This window comes from Phlebotomus papatasi, chromosome 3, assembly GCF_024763615.1.
Source record: "Phlebotomus papatasi isolate M1 chromosome 3, Ppap_2.1, whole genome shotgun sequence".
Taxonomy (NCBI): Eukaryota; Metazoa; Arthropoda; class Insecta; order Diptera; family Psychodidae; genus Phlebotomus; species Phlebotomus papatasi.
Window position 1 is genome coordinate 40130900 of NC_077224.1, and position 18332 is coordinate 40149231.

Sequence of the window (18332 nt, forward strand, 5' to 3'; positions counted from 1 at the left end):
CGAAAATAAAATATCCCATAAATTTTCTAGGAAATTTTATTCATATTTTTTTGAAAAGTAACATCAAAAATGTGTTTTTTATTATTTCACGGGAACAAACTGAATGAGACGTTTAATTCGACGCAGGAGGGCATCTGAGAAAGTCTTTTCTGCTGATGATTGTTCCTGAAACAAATTCAAACAGAATTATATTTCCGTTTCAAAGCTCGGTCAGAATATATCAGTGCTAATTTATTACGCGTATAATTATACATTTACTACGCTTATGTATAGGAGTAATAAAAAGTAATATGTAAAAAATACTTTTTATATCTTTATAAACCGTAAATATTGAAAAAGAATGGGAAATTGTCAAAAGAACAATAACATTTTTAAGGAGATAAAGGTATTAACATTTTTACTTAGAAGAATACTCATATTAATTATACAGAGTGGCCGTGGCCCGAAAAAAACTGCAACATTTTTAAATACTGTATTTTCTTTATTTCAAAATGAATTTTATTGGTGTAAGTGAGAAAATAGTGAAAAATTCTTCATTATTTGAGAACTCATTTATAATTTTTAACACCCTAGGTACCGATAATTGACCTAAGTTTGCTGATGAACGTATCGCACGCTGCCTAACGTGAGTTTCCGGAGTACGTATTGTACCCTTCTTTTACTTAACCCTTACTCAATTGCAGTCCCTAATTTTCACACCCTATTCCATTTCTTTTAACATTCTTTCACCTTGTTCTGTATAACGTCGGTTGCGTCTACCTTTGTCGTATCTGCATTTCTTTTGTGTCAGCATTTCACGCAAGAGGGGACGTCTGTATTCTAGCTTGCACCGAATGCAGATACAAAACAAATGCAAATACGACAGAGGTAGAAGCAACCGACGATAAGTTAAAAATTGTAATTAAGTATGTTATTGAGTCGTGTGCAATAAATTACTGAATAAAGCTCTACAGATAGAATTAGTGCGTTTTAGTCCTGATCTTGGTCAACAAATTTCGCTTTTTGGAAAAGTTAATGAGATTTGCATCCGGTAACCGTGGGGGATGATGCATACGCCAAATAAACAACACAACGTTTTTTTTAGCCAATTTTGTTTGACGCGTGATTTCCGTGGCGGTATCAATTTTTGTTGAAATTTCCAATATCTTTTATCAAAATTTTTGTCTGCCAAAGACTTCAGGGGTTCTGCCAGGACAATTTTTCAATATAAATTGCTGTTCATTTTGACGCTGCAATTCAATTATTTCAGTATGTATACAAATATTATCTCTCGTCCCTAACCAACACAGTCAGCTGAAAGATGCAGCGCTTTCAGCATATTTTTGCTCAATTTATTCCAAAAATATGCTGAATGATCAACAGTTCTCGAACAAAAAGTGCTAACCAAGTATATGGGCCCTGCCTTGCGAGTGTCTTTTTAACGTTAGCAGAATTCAACAGAAAATACATATGTTTTCAACTGAACTGAAATCAGTTAGCATTTGGTGCTCGCTGGGTCATAAAAATCCATACCATATAAAACGTTTTCTCCCGACTTCCGGTAATCATTGGAATGTTTAAATTATTGTATGACTTTTCTCTCAAATTCGAGCATAATTATGTTTTAAGCATTGGTAGAATCGTGTCCTTTATAGAATTTTTGAGGCTTCTCCTGGAGGTCCTCTTTCAATCTTAGTCTTATGGCTGTTCGTGATATGCGTGCATCGCACGGATCATTTTTCTGCAGCTATGATTCGGATTTCATTGATTTCGCGTTTTCTTTTCAAGGACTATGTTTGGTGACAATGCAATTTTTTTATCTTCATTATAGCGTTTTGCCACGCTGATAGTATCCCTGCATTGACTTGTGTTTCGAAACATGAATAATTTAATCACATTCAGGCTTTGGGGGGCACTAATTATAACTCCTTGTGCTTTCCCAGCGATATATATATGCCAATAACGGTACCACGTTTGTATATGCTTTTCTAGACTAGTAACCAATAAAATGAACTACAATTATACGAAATATGAGTATGATATCACGAGCGGTTTGAAAGTTATTGCGATCTGAATTTAGAAGCAGTTAATTCTGGCCATCCTGTATTATCAAATTGACAATAAATTGTAGTCATTGTCTTTGGATCTTTGGATCTGTTAAAATTTGGCACCCGTGGATTGACGTACTCTTCCATTAAAGCATTCAATGAATTTGTAGCAACAAATCCACAAATAACTGAAAGAAACTTTGTCCAAAACTTAATGATATCATCTGCTAATCAAACGCTAAATTAATATTAAAATCTAATTCATTTTAATCACAACTCTGTACCATTTCCATTCTTTTTTTCGTCTTGTTAAACATCTGATTGTATACTTTTGTTGTTGTAAGCATATTTGTATTTTTTATATGAAAAATGTATAATATTGTATACTTTTAGTCCCAACTTGTTGCTTTCAACCGGAGCAATAATCTCCAAATAAATATTCTACTCTATTCTATTCTATTTACTTCCTCGACAAATTCAATTTAACAATAAATTATATTGATTATTCCAATTATTCTCTGAAGATCTTTTTCTTAATTTAGGGAAAGTTCATCCCGTCTGACACAGGATAAGGGGGCCCAGCGCTGAGTCTATTTAACATTCAGCTTTGGACACTATTTTAGGCATTAACACTAGGATTTGAATGATAGGCCCTGATTACTAGGATTTTCTATTTTCATCAATCGCGGATTAAAAACATTATGTCTAAGTGGTAAGCGGTATTTTATATGAGAGCTTCTTAAAAAGGTATGTAAGATAGGGGTTAATTCAGGTTTTAATTTATGTTTATCTGGTCAAACGAGATTTTACAAAAATTCCTTTACGTTTATGAAAATATTATTCCAATTTAAGGAGTGAGAAATGTCATTTATGCATCACCCAAATGTCCATGTTTGAGCAACTTTACTGTATTTCTTATATAAACCTATACTTGGTGTAAGAAAGTGCAAAAAATAATACACGTGTAAAGTATGTCAAAAAAATACTTACGTGACGTATAATTATTTTACGGGTAAATTAACAAATCAATATTTTGCAATGTTTTAAAAACATTTTTTACGCGTATAATATATAGTGAGGAAATTATTCACAAACATCGCGTATAAATTAACACACTGAAAAAATAATTTAAAAAAACTCACCGAAGCCATGGAGATGATTTGATTGCAGAAATCCTCCGTCAGAACTGAAATCAGACTCCTCTTTAGTGCTGCAATATTCTCCGCAGTCACTTTCCATCCCGCTTCTGAAGCTGTAACAATGCCCTCATTCCCACTAAATGACCAATTATTGTTGATCTGCAGAGTGTCCACAGGCAAAGCCCTCAGCATGTAAAAGTCCAAATGAGCCCACAGCAAATACAGGCAGTGTTCGGCAATGAAGATGCAAAGTTTCAGTTCTTCCTGCTTATGCTTGATGGAATCCTTCATGGTGGAGTAGTACTGAAGGGCCTTGTTGTCCAGGGCGAATGTGGACATGGAACTCCACTGTTGCTGGAGATTCTTGTAAGCCCCATTCTCGCGTCTGTAGTGCTGAACAATGCATTTTAGCTGTGTTATGATAATACCCAGATTTGGAGACACTTCCAGGGTATTGTTTCGCCCATCGAATGACTGCATTCCTTCGCTGATGTTGGGCGAGAAGAGAATTCCCGTGGATCGATGATCGGCTGAATGATTCGAAATGGCATTTCTGGCGTAAAGAGTCAAATTGGCGGTGATTTGCAGGAACAGTCGAACATGTTTCATCTTCTTTCCTTCCACGGATTGGCATCTGGAGGAACAGAAAATACCTCAAATTAATTTGTCCTTGCGAGGTGAAAGTCCTTTCGAGCTTTTAATAACACTGTGCAACAATTTTAAAGTTTTTTTTTGTCCCTGAGTTCTCATACTATTTTTTCTACACTCAGTCCCGGAATTATGCACTTCGGGATTATGTACCTGACGAGATTATACACATACAGTTATGCAAAATTTCCTACTTTTGGGAATCTATTTTTGAAATCATTTTTGAAATACGCCTGAATCACAGCGAACAGACTGGGCTTTTCTACATGGTCATTGCTTTTCTACACGTGGAAAAAATAATCAAAAAATTGCTGCATCAAACCAATTTTTGGATTAATTTGATATTTTTTACACCTTATGAGACAATATTCTTTAAAAAAATGATATAGGGTAAGGGCTCATAATTTTGGACAGTTTGCTTATAAGCATCGATGTTCCAAGTTTGAAGTGCGATATTTTCAATACTAATTGACATTTCTTGTTACTCTCTTTTCAGAAGGGTTATTTAGAAACTTGGCAAGCTATTTATCGTCTTATTTTTACTAAAATTAGTTTTAATACGTTTAAAAATGAATTGATATGTAGAGGTAAATTTGGCTTTTATTTTGGACAACTTGGTTATTAATTTGGACAACTTGGCTGTAAATTTGGACAGATAATCCGCCCCAACAGGATTCCCATTGTTCTTCATTTCATGAACCAATCTTACCAAGTCCTCTTCCTGTTCATGTAAGGGAAACGTAGAATGTCACAAGAAGCCCGGAAACTTTCCATATCATTCATTAAAGTAATTTGACTTTAGTACTCCAAGTACGTGCGGATTCGCTCATTTCCTGGCCTTTCCGGGAGCCTTTCAAGGCATTTCTCGCTACATCTCTTTCGTAGAGATGATGCTCCTTTGTTTCTCCAGGCATTTGTCCAACCTAGTCATCACAAAAACTAAAACTTCACGAAATTTCGAGAGAAAAACACCTGTCCAAAATAAGGAGTATCACCTCACTGGTAAATGTCTTAAAAAAATTCCCATTTTTCACACGAAAAATTTAATTCACAAGGCAAATCTCACTTCAGGTCAAATGTACAAATCACCATTAACGTGAATCAACACAATATTCAATTAATATCCAATAATATCACTCAAAAAAAGCGAAGAAACATTGTTAGTACTTCCCTACAGCTATAAATAAGACTGAAGTAAACACGAAGTTCTGTCATATTTCTCGTAAGCAATTGCTCACACTGAATTTTCAACAAAGCAATTTTAACTCAAATCATATTCAAAACTTAAGGTATTTAGTGTTACAATCTGTCAAAAAGAACAAATATTTAGAAAAAAATCATTATTTATCAAATATTGGAATAAAAATCCATCATTTTAATCAATTTATTTTTAGTGTCCAATTTTATCCTCAAAGTGTCCAAAATAAGAAACTGGTCAAAATTATGAGCCTTTCCCCTTCGTATCCTGTAATTGTCCAAGATAAGTTCCACTCATTCTACAGTGTCTTTGATATGTTCCACTGTCACATTAACATCGAAACTAAAAGCGCAAATTTTTTACTATTTGCAAAGATTTGTATGAAAATAGGTGTAGCCAAGGAAGCATAAGAATTACGTTTCCTATAAGAAAATTGCCTCATAAGGTGAAAAAAATAATATTTGTGATTCACACGTGCACGGCAGTCACACTAAACTAATGCTACCAAAAAGTCTCTTCTACTAGTAAAACGACACAGTGCTTCATATGGAGAAGGCCTAAAATCGGCCTACTATCCCGACTATAGTAGGCTTACTCTCCATATTTGTATATAATATTTATATAATATTGTATAACATTTGTTTCGGCCGGGCTAAGTCCCGGGATTATGCACATTTTCGGGACTGAAAAAAAAACGCGCGAAATGGTAATACAGTAGAGTCTCGCTATAGTCCATATTTGGTTTCAAATTTGACACTTGGGTCGCACTATAGTCCATGTAATTTTTTAAAATTATCAACGATTTTTAGTATTGAAATTGCTCGACGGCTTCCACTTTCTTTGCGATTGTGGTACTTGTCCTTGCTCTCTTCATTGTGGATCACAATTATCACAACTACTTAATAAAGTTTGCCAAAAATATTAAAATAATTATGCATGTCGCATACTAAAAAACATAACCTAACTTAAAATCAGTGTTTTGAAATCAACGGTCGATAAATTGTGGACTATAGAGCGATGGCCTATAGCGAGACTCTACTGTACGTATCCAGAAAATTTCCATACCCGCAGGGGCTTTCTTTTGGATAAATTGTCCGTAGAACGAATTTCGCGCAGAGTAAAAGTATAGTTCAAACAAAAAGATTCAACTGTTTAATAGAAATGCATTAACGAATAGTACTTTTTGGCCAGAGTTCTTCAATAAATGGTTAGAATATTTAAAAGAAATTACCTTAATAAAAGAAATTAAAGTTTTATTCTGAAAAAAGCATACTGTTTACAAATTTTCTGCATCGTACAATAGTATATATTCAGGCGTATTTCAAAAATGATTTCATAAATTGACTCCCAATGTTGGGCAAACTTGCATAATTTATGTGCATGATCCTGTCACATGCACAATTTCGAACTGCATAATGCCGGGACTGAGTGTACCACGTCGTTTAATAAGCCACGCCCACTTGCGCGTTTTCCTCACCAAATGCCTTAATTTTTTATACGTTGCCTTATAAAATTAATTCAAATACTATAAAACGATAAAAATATTTTAGAAATCATTCAAGTATATTTCTTACTTGATTTTTATAAAAAAAAAATTAATTCTTTGTTCTGGCTTAATTGATCTTGCTGAAGTTTGATTCTTTCATAATTCAAGCTTATATTAATTACTTTGCGAATCGAGAAAAATGATTTGTTTTAATGGTTATATATGTAGATCGACTTTTCCTTGAATAATTACCACATAAAAATAAAAATAAAATAAAAAATAAAAAATAAAAAATAAAAATAAAATGACCTTGAATAATTACCACATAATGGTTTTTCAAGGTCAAAACTTAATTAGCTCTAGAGAGCGTATTTCTCAACCGATTGGAGCAAGATTGGATTCATTTGAAATGTCTTGGAATTTCTGATCACGATTATTCTTCTTTTTTCTCCTAGAAAGGCTTTGAGGGAAGAAAATCTGAAAAGTCAGGTACTTACTCATTGATCTTCTTCAGCACAGTTTCGCTGAGAATGAACCGCGGAAAGAGTGTCATCATTTGCTTCTGAAGTCGATACAGTTGAGCAGCTAAATCCTGATTGGAATTGACTTCAGTAATCAAGGCATTACTGGCAGTTCTTGCCACAAGTCCCGTCAGTACTGACAGTTCATTGAGTAAGCCCAAACTGAGGAAGGGTGTCCCTGCTCTCAGAACAAATTCAATCATATCGCCATGGGAGAAGAGGAAATGCACCACTTGAGCAACAACTGATCTATTCTCCGGGCTCAGTGTAGACAGGATGACATCGCAGAGATTGAGAGCTGGCAGAAGAATCTGCTGATAGCGCTTCTCAATTGGCGGAACAAAAGCTGCAGCTGTGAAGACATTGGAACAACTAGTGTTATTCTGGAAATCCGGATGGAGATCCAGAACTCGCATGCTGGACAAAACACCCAGAATCTGATGTTCCAGGAGAAGTTCGGCGCCTATGAAAGAACATCCAACACGCGAAAGCATCGCCATCTTGGATTCGTATACATAGAGGGCTTTGAGATTATCCGGCATGGTCTCCAGGACGTGGCAGAGTTGCTCATCGGACTTCACGAGACTGTCAATGATGTGAGCAAGGTATCCGCGTTTAGAGATGAACTGAATGCACGTGCTCATGGAATCCATGTCCAGGAGCATGTCAATGCAGGAGAGAGCCAGCATTCGGCAGATATCATGTCCTCCGGATCCATCGTGGCAGAGAATGTCAATTAGTTTGTCTCCACATGTCGAGAAGACATCAAAAGTAATCTGATTGTAGTTTACTTCATCCTCCTGAGCCCCCAGACCATCTTCAACCCTTTTCACACTTCTGTCCAATCGGCTGACATAGTGTTCTCCCTGGAATTCAGATTCTCCTCCCTTCCTCACTCCACTCTTGATGATGTGCATGAAATTCAGCAGGGACGCATAGAGATTGATCCTGAGCTTCTGGGAAGCCACTCCTGACACAATAATCCACTCAACAATTGCCTCCAGGATAAACTTAAAGTTCAGTGTGTTTGTTTTCAAGGAAAAATGCACATTACTCTGCCGGGACAGGCTACTGGAAGGCAGAACATTCTGTTTGGCCACTTCCTTAGCTGTCAACACATAGCACAGCCTCAAGTTAACCAACAACAGTAGAACCGTCGAAGAACACAAATTGGCCAATTCAGCAACAATCTCCACATGGATCACTTTCTTCAGGACAATCTGCAGAATGTCCAGAATCAAACTCTGCTTGGCATCTACACTCAGAGCCATTGATGGAGCCACACTGAAAAGAATCTCAGTCACTTGACCCCAAGCCTCTAGGAAGCGAGCCGTGGAAGCAGCTGCCTTCTTGTGGCTGTTTATCTGCAGAGCATACAGGAGAATTGATTCAATTTCCTGTACAACTGTTTGTCTCTGACCAGCGGCTATTGTGCTCTGAACTGTGCTAAAATCATCCCTGAGAATGTCATTCAGTTTCTTGATGTCTATCAACTTTGGTCCAGCTCCTCCAGTGGCAATTTCACAGCTCTGAAAATTAAAATTCATGCTAGTTCTATCTTTCTATATTCTATTCTAGGAGACCTAGGAGACTTTGAATCTAGTTAGCATAGGTATTTTGTGAGTATCAATCTGGATAAGTAATTACGGAATTTTAATCAGAGTGAAGACAGAAACGGAGGATCTCAAACTATTTGCTCAGGTTAAAGCATTCGACTAGACAGCGAGAGGTCCTTAGTTCAATCCTAGATGAAAACCTAGGTTCATCTAGGTTCCACATAGGATTAAACTGTGAACCTCTTGAACCTCTCGTTATTTGTTTTGGTTTAAGCATTCGGCTAGATAGCGGAAAGAACCTCAGTTCAATCCTAGATGGAAAGCTAGGTTCACCTAGGTTCCACACAGGACTGGACTGTGAACCTCTTGAACCTCTCGTTATTTGTTTTGGTTTAAGCATTCGACTAGACAGCAAGAGGTTCTTAGTTCAATCCTAGATGAAAATCTAGGTTCACCTAGGTCCCATCCAGGATTGGACTGTGAACTTCTTGAACCTCTCGTTATCTGCTCTGGTTGAAGCATTCGGCTAGATAGCGAGAGGTTCTTAGTTCAAACCTAGATGAAAATCTAGGTTCACCTAGGTTTCACCCAGTATTGGACTGTGAACCTCTTGAATCTCTCGTTATCTGCTCTGGTTCAAGCATTTAGCTAGATAGCGGAAAGAACCTCAGTTCAATCCTAGATGAAATTTAGGTTCAACTAAGTTTCACCCAGGATTGGACTGCGAACCTCTTGAACCTCTCTTTATCTGTTCTGGTTTAAGCATTAGGCTCGATAGCGGAAAGAACCTCAATTCAATCTAGATTAAAATCTAGGTTCACCTAGGTTCCACTCAGGATTAGACCGTGAACCTCTTGAACCTCTCGTTATCTGTTCTGGTTTAAGCATTCGGCTAGATAGCGGAAAGAACCTCAGTTCAATCCTAGATGAAAATCATTGTATTGAAAACCGACGTTAGGGAAATTTATTAGAAGGGAACCGGATCTCGTCGGGGGAATGGAGTCACTCTTGGAAAAACGACAATCCTTTCCAAAGCTTTCGGCTCGGTCTCCAAGCCTTCATCAGTGGTCGAATCAATTAGTAACTTCCAGAGTTTTGTCTCTCAATCTGTCTAGGGATGGTACAGGGCATAACAGAGGATGTGGGGGCACTTTACTAACAAAAACAATTTAATTTTTCTCTTAAAAATTTGGCACAAATCGAAAATTTTTCATACAAATTCTTCTGCTTTGGCAACTTCTTTGTTCACACTTTGTTCACTTTGTTATGCCCTGTACCATCCCTAGACAGATTGAGAGACAAAACTCTGGAAGTTACTAATTGATTCGACCACTGATGAAGGCTTGGAGACCGAGTCGAAAGCTTTGGAAAGGATTGTCGTTTTTCCAAGAGTGACTCCATTCCCCCGACGAGATCCGGTTCCCTTCTACTAGATGAAAATCTAGGTCACCTAGGGTCCACCCAGTATTGGACTGTGAACCTCTTGAATCTCTCGTTATCTGCTCTGGTTTAAGCATTCGGCTAGATAGCGGAAAGAATCTCAGTTCAATCCTAGATGAAATCTAGGTTCACCTAGGTTTCACCCAGGATTGGACTTCTAGGTTTGACTTCTTGAACTTCTCGTTATCTGCTCTGGTTTAACATTCGGCTAGATAGCGTTCAATCCTAGATGACTATCTAGGTTCAGCCCAGAAGTGGACTGGAAACCTCTTGTTATCTACTCTGTTTAGAGCATTCGGCTAGATAGCGGGAAGTTCTCAATTCAATCCTGGATGAAAACCTAAGTTCACCTAGGTTCCACTCAGGATTGGGCTGAGAACCTCTCGTTATGTGCTTTAGTTATAGCATTCGGATAGAGAGTGGAGGGAACCTCAGTTCAATCCGAGATGAAATCTAGGTTCTCACAGGTTCCCCTCAGAATTGTATTAAGAAACTTTTGCACCTCTCGTTATCTGCTCTGGTTTAAGTATTCAGCTAAATAGCGAAAAGTCCTCGGTTCAATCCTAGATGAAAACCTAGGTTCCGTATAGAATTAGAATAAGAATCTCTTGTTATCTACTCTGATTAAAGCATTTGGTTAGATAGCGAGAGAATTTCAGTTCAATTCAAAATACGTTAAAACCAAAGTTCATCTGGGTTCCGCGCAGGATTGGACTCGGGATCTACCTCTCGTTATTTTCTCTAATAATTAAAGTACATTCGCTGAAAGAATGACAGACCCCAAATTAAATCCTGGGTGAAATATAAGATTGAACTGAGAACCTTTCACATATTTTACACCAAAGAGGAGCTGAATTGGATACCTCTTGCTATTTGGTCTAGGTGGATGCTGGAATTTTTCTTATCTCTACACTCTGATAAAAAAATGACACTATGTTTTTGGGATCACTTATCGAGATTGAAACCAATTAAAAAAATAAACATTAACTTCATTATTTCGTAAACTCCATTATTAAATGTAATAGATAGATTTATTCAGGAATTCGTGCCCCTGTTGGAGTTCAAGATATTGGGACTATACAATGAATTTTATAGAATGTTGAATGCCTTCTCAAGACCGTTCCAAAATATCTTGAGTCTTGGAGATCCATCAATCCATTTTGCAAACATTTACGTTAGAAACTTGTTTTCCGGAAAATTGCCATATACCTCTGGTATAGAAAAATATTTCGATATTTATTTTGTTTTATGTACAGTGCGAAATTTTTGAAAGAGAGAAAAATTATTTTACAACTGGTCTTGGTCTATTTAATTTGCTTCGTGTTATTATAAGAATGTTTTGAATATTATTTTTCTCTTCATTGTTCGAAAGATTCAAAGCAATAAGAGATATTGGCTTCCGGCCTTAGATGACCCCCTTAGAACTCAATATCCCGGAGGAGCATTTTTTGTTTTATTTAATTTTGTCACATTTTGGTCGAATAAATTTATGATCGGAAAATTCACCATTTTGATTTTTCTAGGTCTGTCTAGGTTAATCCAATTTTTTGAATACAATGGGAAGGCTGAGAAGGCATTTTTCTAATGGGGTTTAAAAATATCACTAATCCGAAATCCCGAGATCCTTGGAGCCTAAAATTCTACTATTTCAGGATTGCGGTTTTTGGAATTTTCGAGGACCCTGGAATAGCACAATCTCGGGATTTTTAATATCCCAAGATTTTTTGAGCTCAAGGACTCGCGATATTTGCGATCCAGGAATATTCTGGGTTTTCCGGTATTTTCAGGATACCGGGATACTTATTAAAAATATTGGAGAACAGAGTGTACACCCCAAATTATTGTAAGCTATTTTTAATACTCTTTTTAATAAAATATATTTATTTTTGTTGAAATTGAAGAAAGTATTAATAGTTATAAAAAATATACAAAAAAAACATAGAAAACATCGCGAAACTTCAATTAGTATTTGTTAGAACGGTTAGAACCTTTTATACAGGAATAGAACATGTTTATTTCCTTTAAATAATCATTTCCGCAGAGTATAAATGAACATGTTGAAAAAAAATTTAATATTTTTCGATGTTTTTTTTCTACAGAGCTGACATATAATGCATACTATCAAAGTAACATTAGCTTTAATTTAGGCTGTGAAAATGATGTTTACATCATATTTACAATTCCTAAAAAAAACTTTAAAATAATGACAGATATAAAACAATATACAAATTCATAGTTTATAAAAATGATACAATGAAAAACATCGAAAAATATATTAGTTTGAGATATTTCTTATTAAGACGGCATTTGTCAAAACTATGTGTAATAACTTGCTATGCATTAAATCACCAATTAAAAAAAAATGGAAATGAGGGCGACGTAAAATTTTTAATGTTCTATATTTTTTAATGTTTTCGCTCTAGGCAAAACCAGTAAAATTTATTTTCCTCCTAACTGGTATGTTAATATCGTTAAGAATAATAATGGTATTATTCTATGTTTTCTATGTTTTTTTCAAAATCCCTTTTTTATTAAGTTCCAAAAGGTAATTATACATATTTATATTTAAGCATTATAACGCAAGCATCCCTAATTTAATTTTTCAGGGGCCTCTCGACATTTCATTTTTCCAAACGTTTTTGCATAGATACTGAAGACTATTGGCAAGTTTTTTCCTAAAGAGAATTGACTTATCGGCCTGATATATTTCGAAATTGTGCATTAAAAGCTATCTAAAAATACATATTTCATAATGTTCGCCAAAATAATACAAGAACTAGGGTAACGTGTGGTATTTCTGGACAAGGTGCTTTTCGGGACATAATATGGGTATTTTGGGACACTTCAAAAATCCTATAAATATTTATTTTCTAATTATTTTCAAGTTCTATATGAAATATTAAGCTATTTACGTATCAGATAAACATAAAACTTCTGAAATTTTATTTAATTTAAAGCGTGAAATACGCGTGAATTGTGAGTGTCACATTTCACGTTTTGCAAAACCTTCAATGTGGTCAATTTTGCAGATGTCAACACAAACAGTGCTTAATTTTATTCGTTTTAAGTCACTTTAAAAGTAAAATTTCAACAAAATTTCTATGAAAGAGTGAAGTTTAGAACTTCTACTTAAAAGTAAATAATCAGGCTCGGTGAAATTTATTTGTCTGTCCCGAAATACCCAACTGTCCCGAAATATACCACTCTTACTTCTTTACATTTTTGCTATTTTGAATAAAAAAAATGATGCATTTTTCAACATTTTTCGATAAGAATCTTATTCTGGATAGCATAAGGAACATAAATATTTGTATCATCAAAGAAAAAAAATTATTTGAGATGTCGTTAAGCTGTTTGAAACTTAAAAGCGCTAAAAAGTGTCCCGAAATACCACACGTTACCCTGCGAGCAAATTTATTTACGTCGCAAAATTTTTACAAGGAAAAGTGAAAAATAGCTCAATTTTTTATTAGGTTTGATGGGCTCTTGCGTTTTTGCTCAAGTAATCGATTTTAGTGGGGGTCCATCGAAATCCTTAAAATTCTATCTGGAACGTGGATTCTTATATAAAAATTCTAATTAATAAACACTAACCTGTAACAAACTGGCTATTTGGGAGGTGTCGTAGACATTCCATTTAGGCCTCTCGATGGTCTTCACTTCAAAGTCCAGACACTCAAAAAGTTGCCCCAGGAGCAACCTCTGATCAGTGTCATCCATGTTCTGCGGCGATGAATTCCCATTTAGTCCTAGCTCTGTATACTGTCCAATATCTATCTGTACTGACTCTTGATGTGCTCCTAGACTATGCCCCAGGAGGATCTTGCTGAGATGCGAGAAGAGGGTCACCTGATTATTCTCCGCGGTGATCTTCAGCTCAATGGCTACAGCCTTGAGCAGCCCTGTCATTTGACTGAGAACTTGAGGACTCCTGACACTGGGGAATGGCAGTGCTTGAAGATGGCGACAGAGGAAATCGCCACAGGATCTCAGGAAGCGCAGAATGACCTCAGAAGTCTTGGGATTGTGGCAAAGGGCAAAGAGCAGCGAATAGGCAGTCTCTATGAGTTTGTCCTGGAGCGCATCAGTGGGAATCCTGGCTTTGATCAATTCCAGGTTGGCATCGAGAATATTAACGAGGGATTTTGTGCACATGCTCGTCTGTCCCATGACTCCAGGCTGCTGGAGTCTTGTGTTCCGGATGTCCTTGGTGATGTCGAAGCCCAAGAGATAGTGGGCAACGTTGGGAGCTGATTGCGGTAGACAATCGGCCAGAAGGTTCATTATGGCTTCCTTGATGGCAATATCCGTTGTCCTGTCATCGGATTCTCCTGCTGCCTCATTCTCCAGGCACTCCACGAATCCATGGCGAATCTCATTCTTTAGGCTTTCAGTCATGGTGAAAATGCCCAGAAGATGGGCATTGACATTGGGCTGCCTGAGAACCCTGGCAATTATCTTAACAGCCAGGAGGGTTTGCCTTGGCAGCCACATTCTGTACGTGACAAATTTGGTAATCCTCAGCATATGATCAGGCTTTCCAGTACGTTCATTGACGCCCAGGAGGAGTTTGTTAATTCCAGACAGAAGCAAGGAGCTATTTGCAACTGAATGTGCATCGAAGAAGAGTTCCTGCAGCGACAAACTCCTCTCAATGATATTCAGGCAGTGCAGTGCACTTGCCTCAAGTGCCTTCTTTCCCGGAATATTGGCATATTTATCCAGTTCATTGACAACTTTGTCCAGAATGAAGAGTATCAGCTTGAGTGTGTCAGATTTGGTATTCATCTGAACCATTACATGGAAACCCGGAGGAGAATTTTCACTTCGTGTTTCCTGATTGAAATCCATCGGATTGACTTCGTAATTTTCGAGGAAGAGATCGAGAATTCTCAGACATCTCTCTGCAACTTCCCAGAGTTCTGCAGGTTCCTTGTAGTTCCTATTGAAGAACCGCAGAAATACTTTGTCCACCACGAAGGTGAAATAGGGATCTAAACCGGGTTTTCGAGTTCCTGCTCCCAGATTCTTCGGGATTGCCGTCTTGGTCAATGTATAGAGGAGCTCAAGGATGGCCTGAGTGAGAGGATAGACTTCATTGCGGCTCTCATTCTGCTCAATTTCCGTCTCAATGCCCTGATTGAGAAATTGAGCTGTTGAGGGAATTGTATGGATAATTTGAGATACTTCCAGGCAATTCCACAGTTGCAGGGCAGTTTCTCTGGACTGTGCCAGGGATCCTAGGGTTTTTAAGAAGTCTGCCTTTAGGGGAATTATGACACTACATCCAACGAGTCCAACCATAATCTGAAGAGGAGACCAGGAACTCTGTTCACAAATTGCAATTCTGGCCATTTCGTCATTATCCGCGACAGCTCTCACCAGCTCCAGGACAGCCTGGAGTCCCTGAATTTCTTGGGGGCTGATGTTTCTGCTGAGTACACGATTGCTGTAGATGGTATCCATGCTGGGATTCTGCTCCTGCCTCAGATTCGTGTAGTACTGAGTGAAGGAATTGAAAAAATGATCCCAGGTAATTGCAGTCCTTCCGGAAATTGTTGATCCCTGCTTCAGGAGATTGAAGGTATTCCTGGCAGACTGTTCACAGCTGGACAATCCCGCTAGCATCTTGAGATAGGGCACAAAGAGCAGAGGAGGCAGCAATTCTCCAGCCAAACGGATAAATTTGAACAGGGACACGGATCTCGAGGAGGAACGTTGGTAATTTGTGGCTGTCTCCATTGGACCCCAGTATTCCAAGCATAAACACAATCCTAGCTGATCATTGGCATAGAGCTTCCCGACAATTAGCAGGAGAGTCTCAAAATCTCGACTAATCTGCGCCGGAGGTTCAATTCCACTATCCTGGTAGCCCTGAACCGTCCTGGCGGTATCATCAGCACTGGCTCGTAGCTCAGTCACCTTGGAGTGCATCAATTCGACAAAATCCGTGAGCAGAATGTGCAGACGCCTCAGGAAAAATTCCATCCGGAAACTGAGTTCATTCTCCAGGACAACATGATAGAGAAAGTCAAATACTCTGCCCTTGATGGCTTCATTGACGAGCACTTCATCGTGATCCATGGCATTGACAGCTGGCTGGAGATTCTGCGGAGCCAGGCGAAGGGTGGCCATTGCCAATCCCAGAGCAAATTGAGCTACAGATCTCAATCCTTCGCTTTCCCATCGTCCACTCAGGACATCCATCACCGTTGGGATGTAGCTTTCACTCGAGATGATGGGGAGATTCTTAACAATCTCCTCTCCATCTTCCCGCTTTTGCAGTACGCTGAGATCAAAGGCATAGAGCAGGGTCATCAGGAGAGTTAGAGTGACATCATCAACTCCACCTCTTGGACCATTTGGCTCGTATTTGGCGAGATATTCCATGAGACGGAGAGTTACACGTTCATTGAGGCCACACTGAGCTGACCAGTTGAACAGGCAAGTTGCCAGGATCATCCGGATGTCTTCATAAAGATCCACAATTTGGCGATAGTGTTTTGGAGAGCCTAGAGCACGATTAGCTGAGAGTTTCTCTATCTCTTTGGCGAGATCGAGCACCTCCAGCAAGTCTAGGATCTTCAGCAGAATATCATAATTCACCAGTAAATCTGTATACTGAGTCACTAATTGAGTGAGTTCCGGAGGAACTTCTGCACACCACGAAATGCCAACTCTGGCTTGAAACAGCTGCTTGAGCGTTGATACTAGAGCCTTCCGGCCATCATAGTACAACAGAACTGCCACTAGGCCCCTGGTGAGGCCTGGATTGTTAGGCATTTGCTGCTGGGCAGTGCAGAGAAGCTGCAGTGCATAGTATTCGTTCAAATCAAACATATCCGATATGATAATGCTCTCATCCACTAAATCCTTGGACAGTACGGTATGCCCAAGGTCTGGCAGTGTTATCCCCTCCGAGACGCCCCTTTGCAAATCCTCCCGGCTCTTGGCATCTTTCGGGGGATTCTTCAGCAGAGAAATAAAATTCTGTCGATGACACTGCAGTACAGCCTCCAAATCACTAATATTCCCCTCAGTATGGGGACTAGACAGATGGTGCTCTACAGTCTGATACAGGGTCTTAAAGGGAGACCACATATCGTCCGGGGAATGGGCTAAAAAAAATCATAGGACGCGGGGACATAACCTCAAACCGGTGCTGCAATTTCTTCAGGGATTTTTACAAATAAAAACTCACCGCTTGCCATTTTTTCCAATTGCCTTCTGTTCTCCAAACACTGATAATCCTTTTTGCACTAATTTCACTACTTTTTTCACTGTATTTTTGCGGAAAAATGAGAAAAACTTTTTGGTAAGAACTCACTGCTCATGTTGCGCTTTTCGTGATGAATCCGCCACTGGCGAAACCTTTCAAAGGTCACGCTGCTGTCATCGCTGGAAAATTTTGTGTATACTTTTTCGCTAGAGTTTTCTCTTTGATTTTCCCGGAATGGAAGCCCCCGACACTTTTTACAACAAGGAAGAATATGTGGAGACGGTAATAGAGAATCTAAATAAACTGTGAATTTTGATTTTCTGACCATGGCATTTATATTTCAGGCTTCCGGAAATAAGGTAATTTTGAGACACTCCCTTTACTATTTTTCCCAGGTTTTCCCCTTTAACCCGGTTGATTTTCACTAGGTGAGCAGGCAAACTGTACTCTGTGGATCACAAAACATCGTTTTGAATGGGAAAGTAATTGTTCAGAGTGGTGCAATAATCCGTGGAGATCTGGCGAATGTCCGGACAGGAAGGTACTGCATAATAAGCAAGGATGCTGTTATCCGGCCTCCGTATAAGCAATTCAGCAAAGGGTAGGTCTTTTTGCTCCTTATAAGCCCTCATGAAAATTATATCAACTTTTCTGCTGGTCAGAGTGGCGTTTTTTCCCATTCACATTGGGGACCATGTGTTCGTGGGCGAAGGATCCGTTGTATCTGCAGCTTCTATCGGCTCCTATGTTCACATTGGGAAGAATGTGGTGATCGGGAGACGATGTATCCTCAAGGATTGCTGCATGATTGAGGACAATGCTGTACTTCCGCCGGAAACCACCGTGGCGAGTTTTATGCGCTTCACTGCAAATGGGACGATTGTTGGTGGTCAGGGCAATCCCAATTTTGTCCCAGCTGCTATGCAGGATCTCATGATGGACTATACAAAGAATTACTATGACCATTTCATCCCAGCTATCGCCTAAAATTCCATTTTTTATCATTAATTTATTGAAAATTCGTGAAATACATATTTTTTATTCAAAATATATCGACATCAGCGCATCTGATGGAAAACTTTTGAATTTAAACTCAGT

General features: G+C 38.3%; 2 protein-coding genes across 2 annotated transcripts; one reads left to right on the plus strand and one right to left on the minus strand.

The window, feature by feature from the left end:
- Positions 1–22: 22 nt before the first annotated feature.
- Positions 23–17397, minus strand: LOC129805665 (nuclear pore complex protein Nup205). Its single transcript, XM_055853706.1, has 5 exons — positions 17217–17397; positions 13610–17133; positions 6996–8548; positions 3170–3800; positions 23–165 (listed from the first exon to the last, which is right to left on the minus strand). The coding sequence occupies exons 1-5, from the start codon at positions 17224–17226 to the stop codon at positions 82–84; spliced, it is 5802 nt and encodes a 1933-aa protein (XP_055709681.1). The 5' UTR covers positions 17227–17397; the 3' UTR covers positions 23–81.
- LOC129805666 (dynactin subunit 5) lies at positions 17387–18305 on the plus strand. Its single transcript, XM_055853707.1, has 4 exons — positions 17387–17516; positions 17579–17593; positions 17663–17835; positions 17897–18305. Exons 1-4 carry the CDS (start codon positions 17469–17471, stop codon positions 18219–18221), a joined length of 561 nt encoding a protein of 186 aa, XP_055709682.1. The 5' UTR covers positions 17387–17468; the 3' UTR covers positions 18222–18305.
- The last annotated feature ends 27 nt before the right edge of the window (positions 18306–18332 follow it).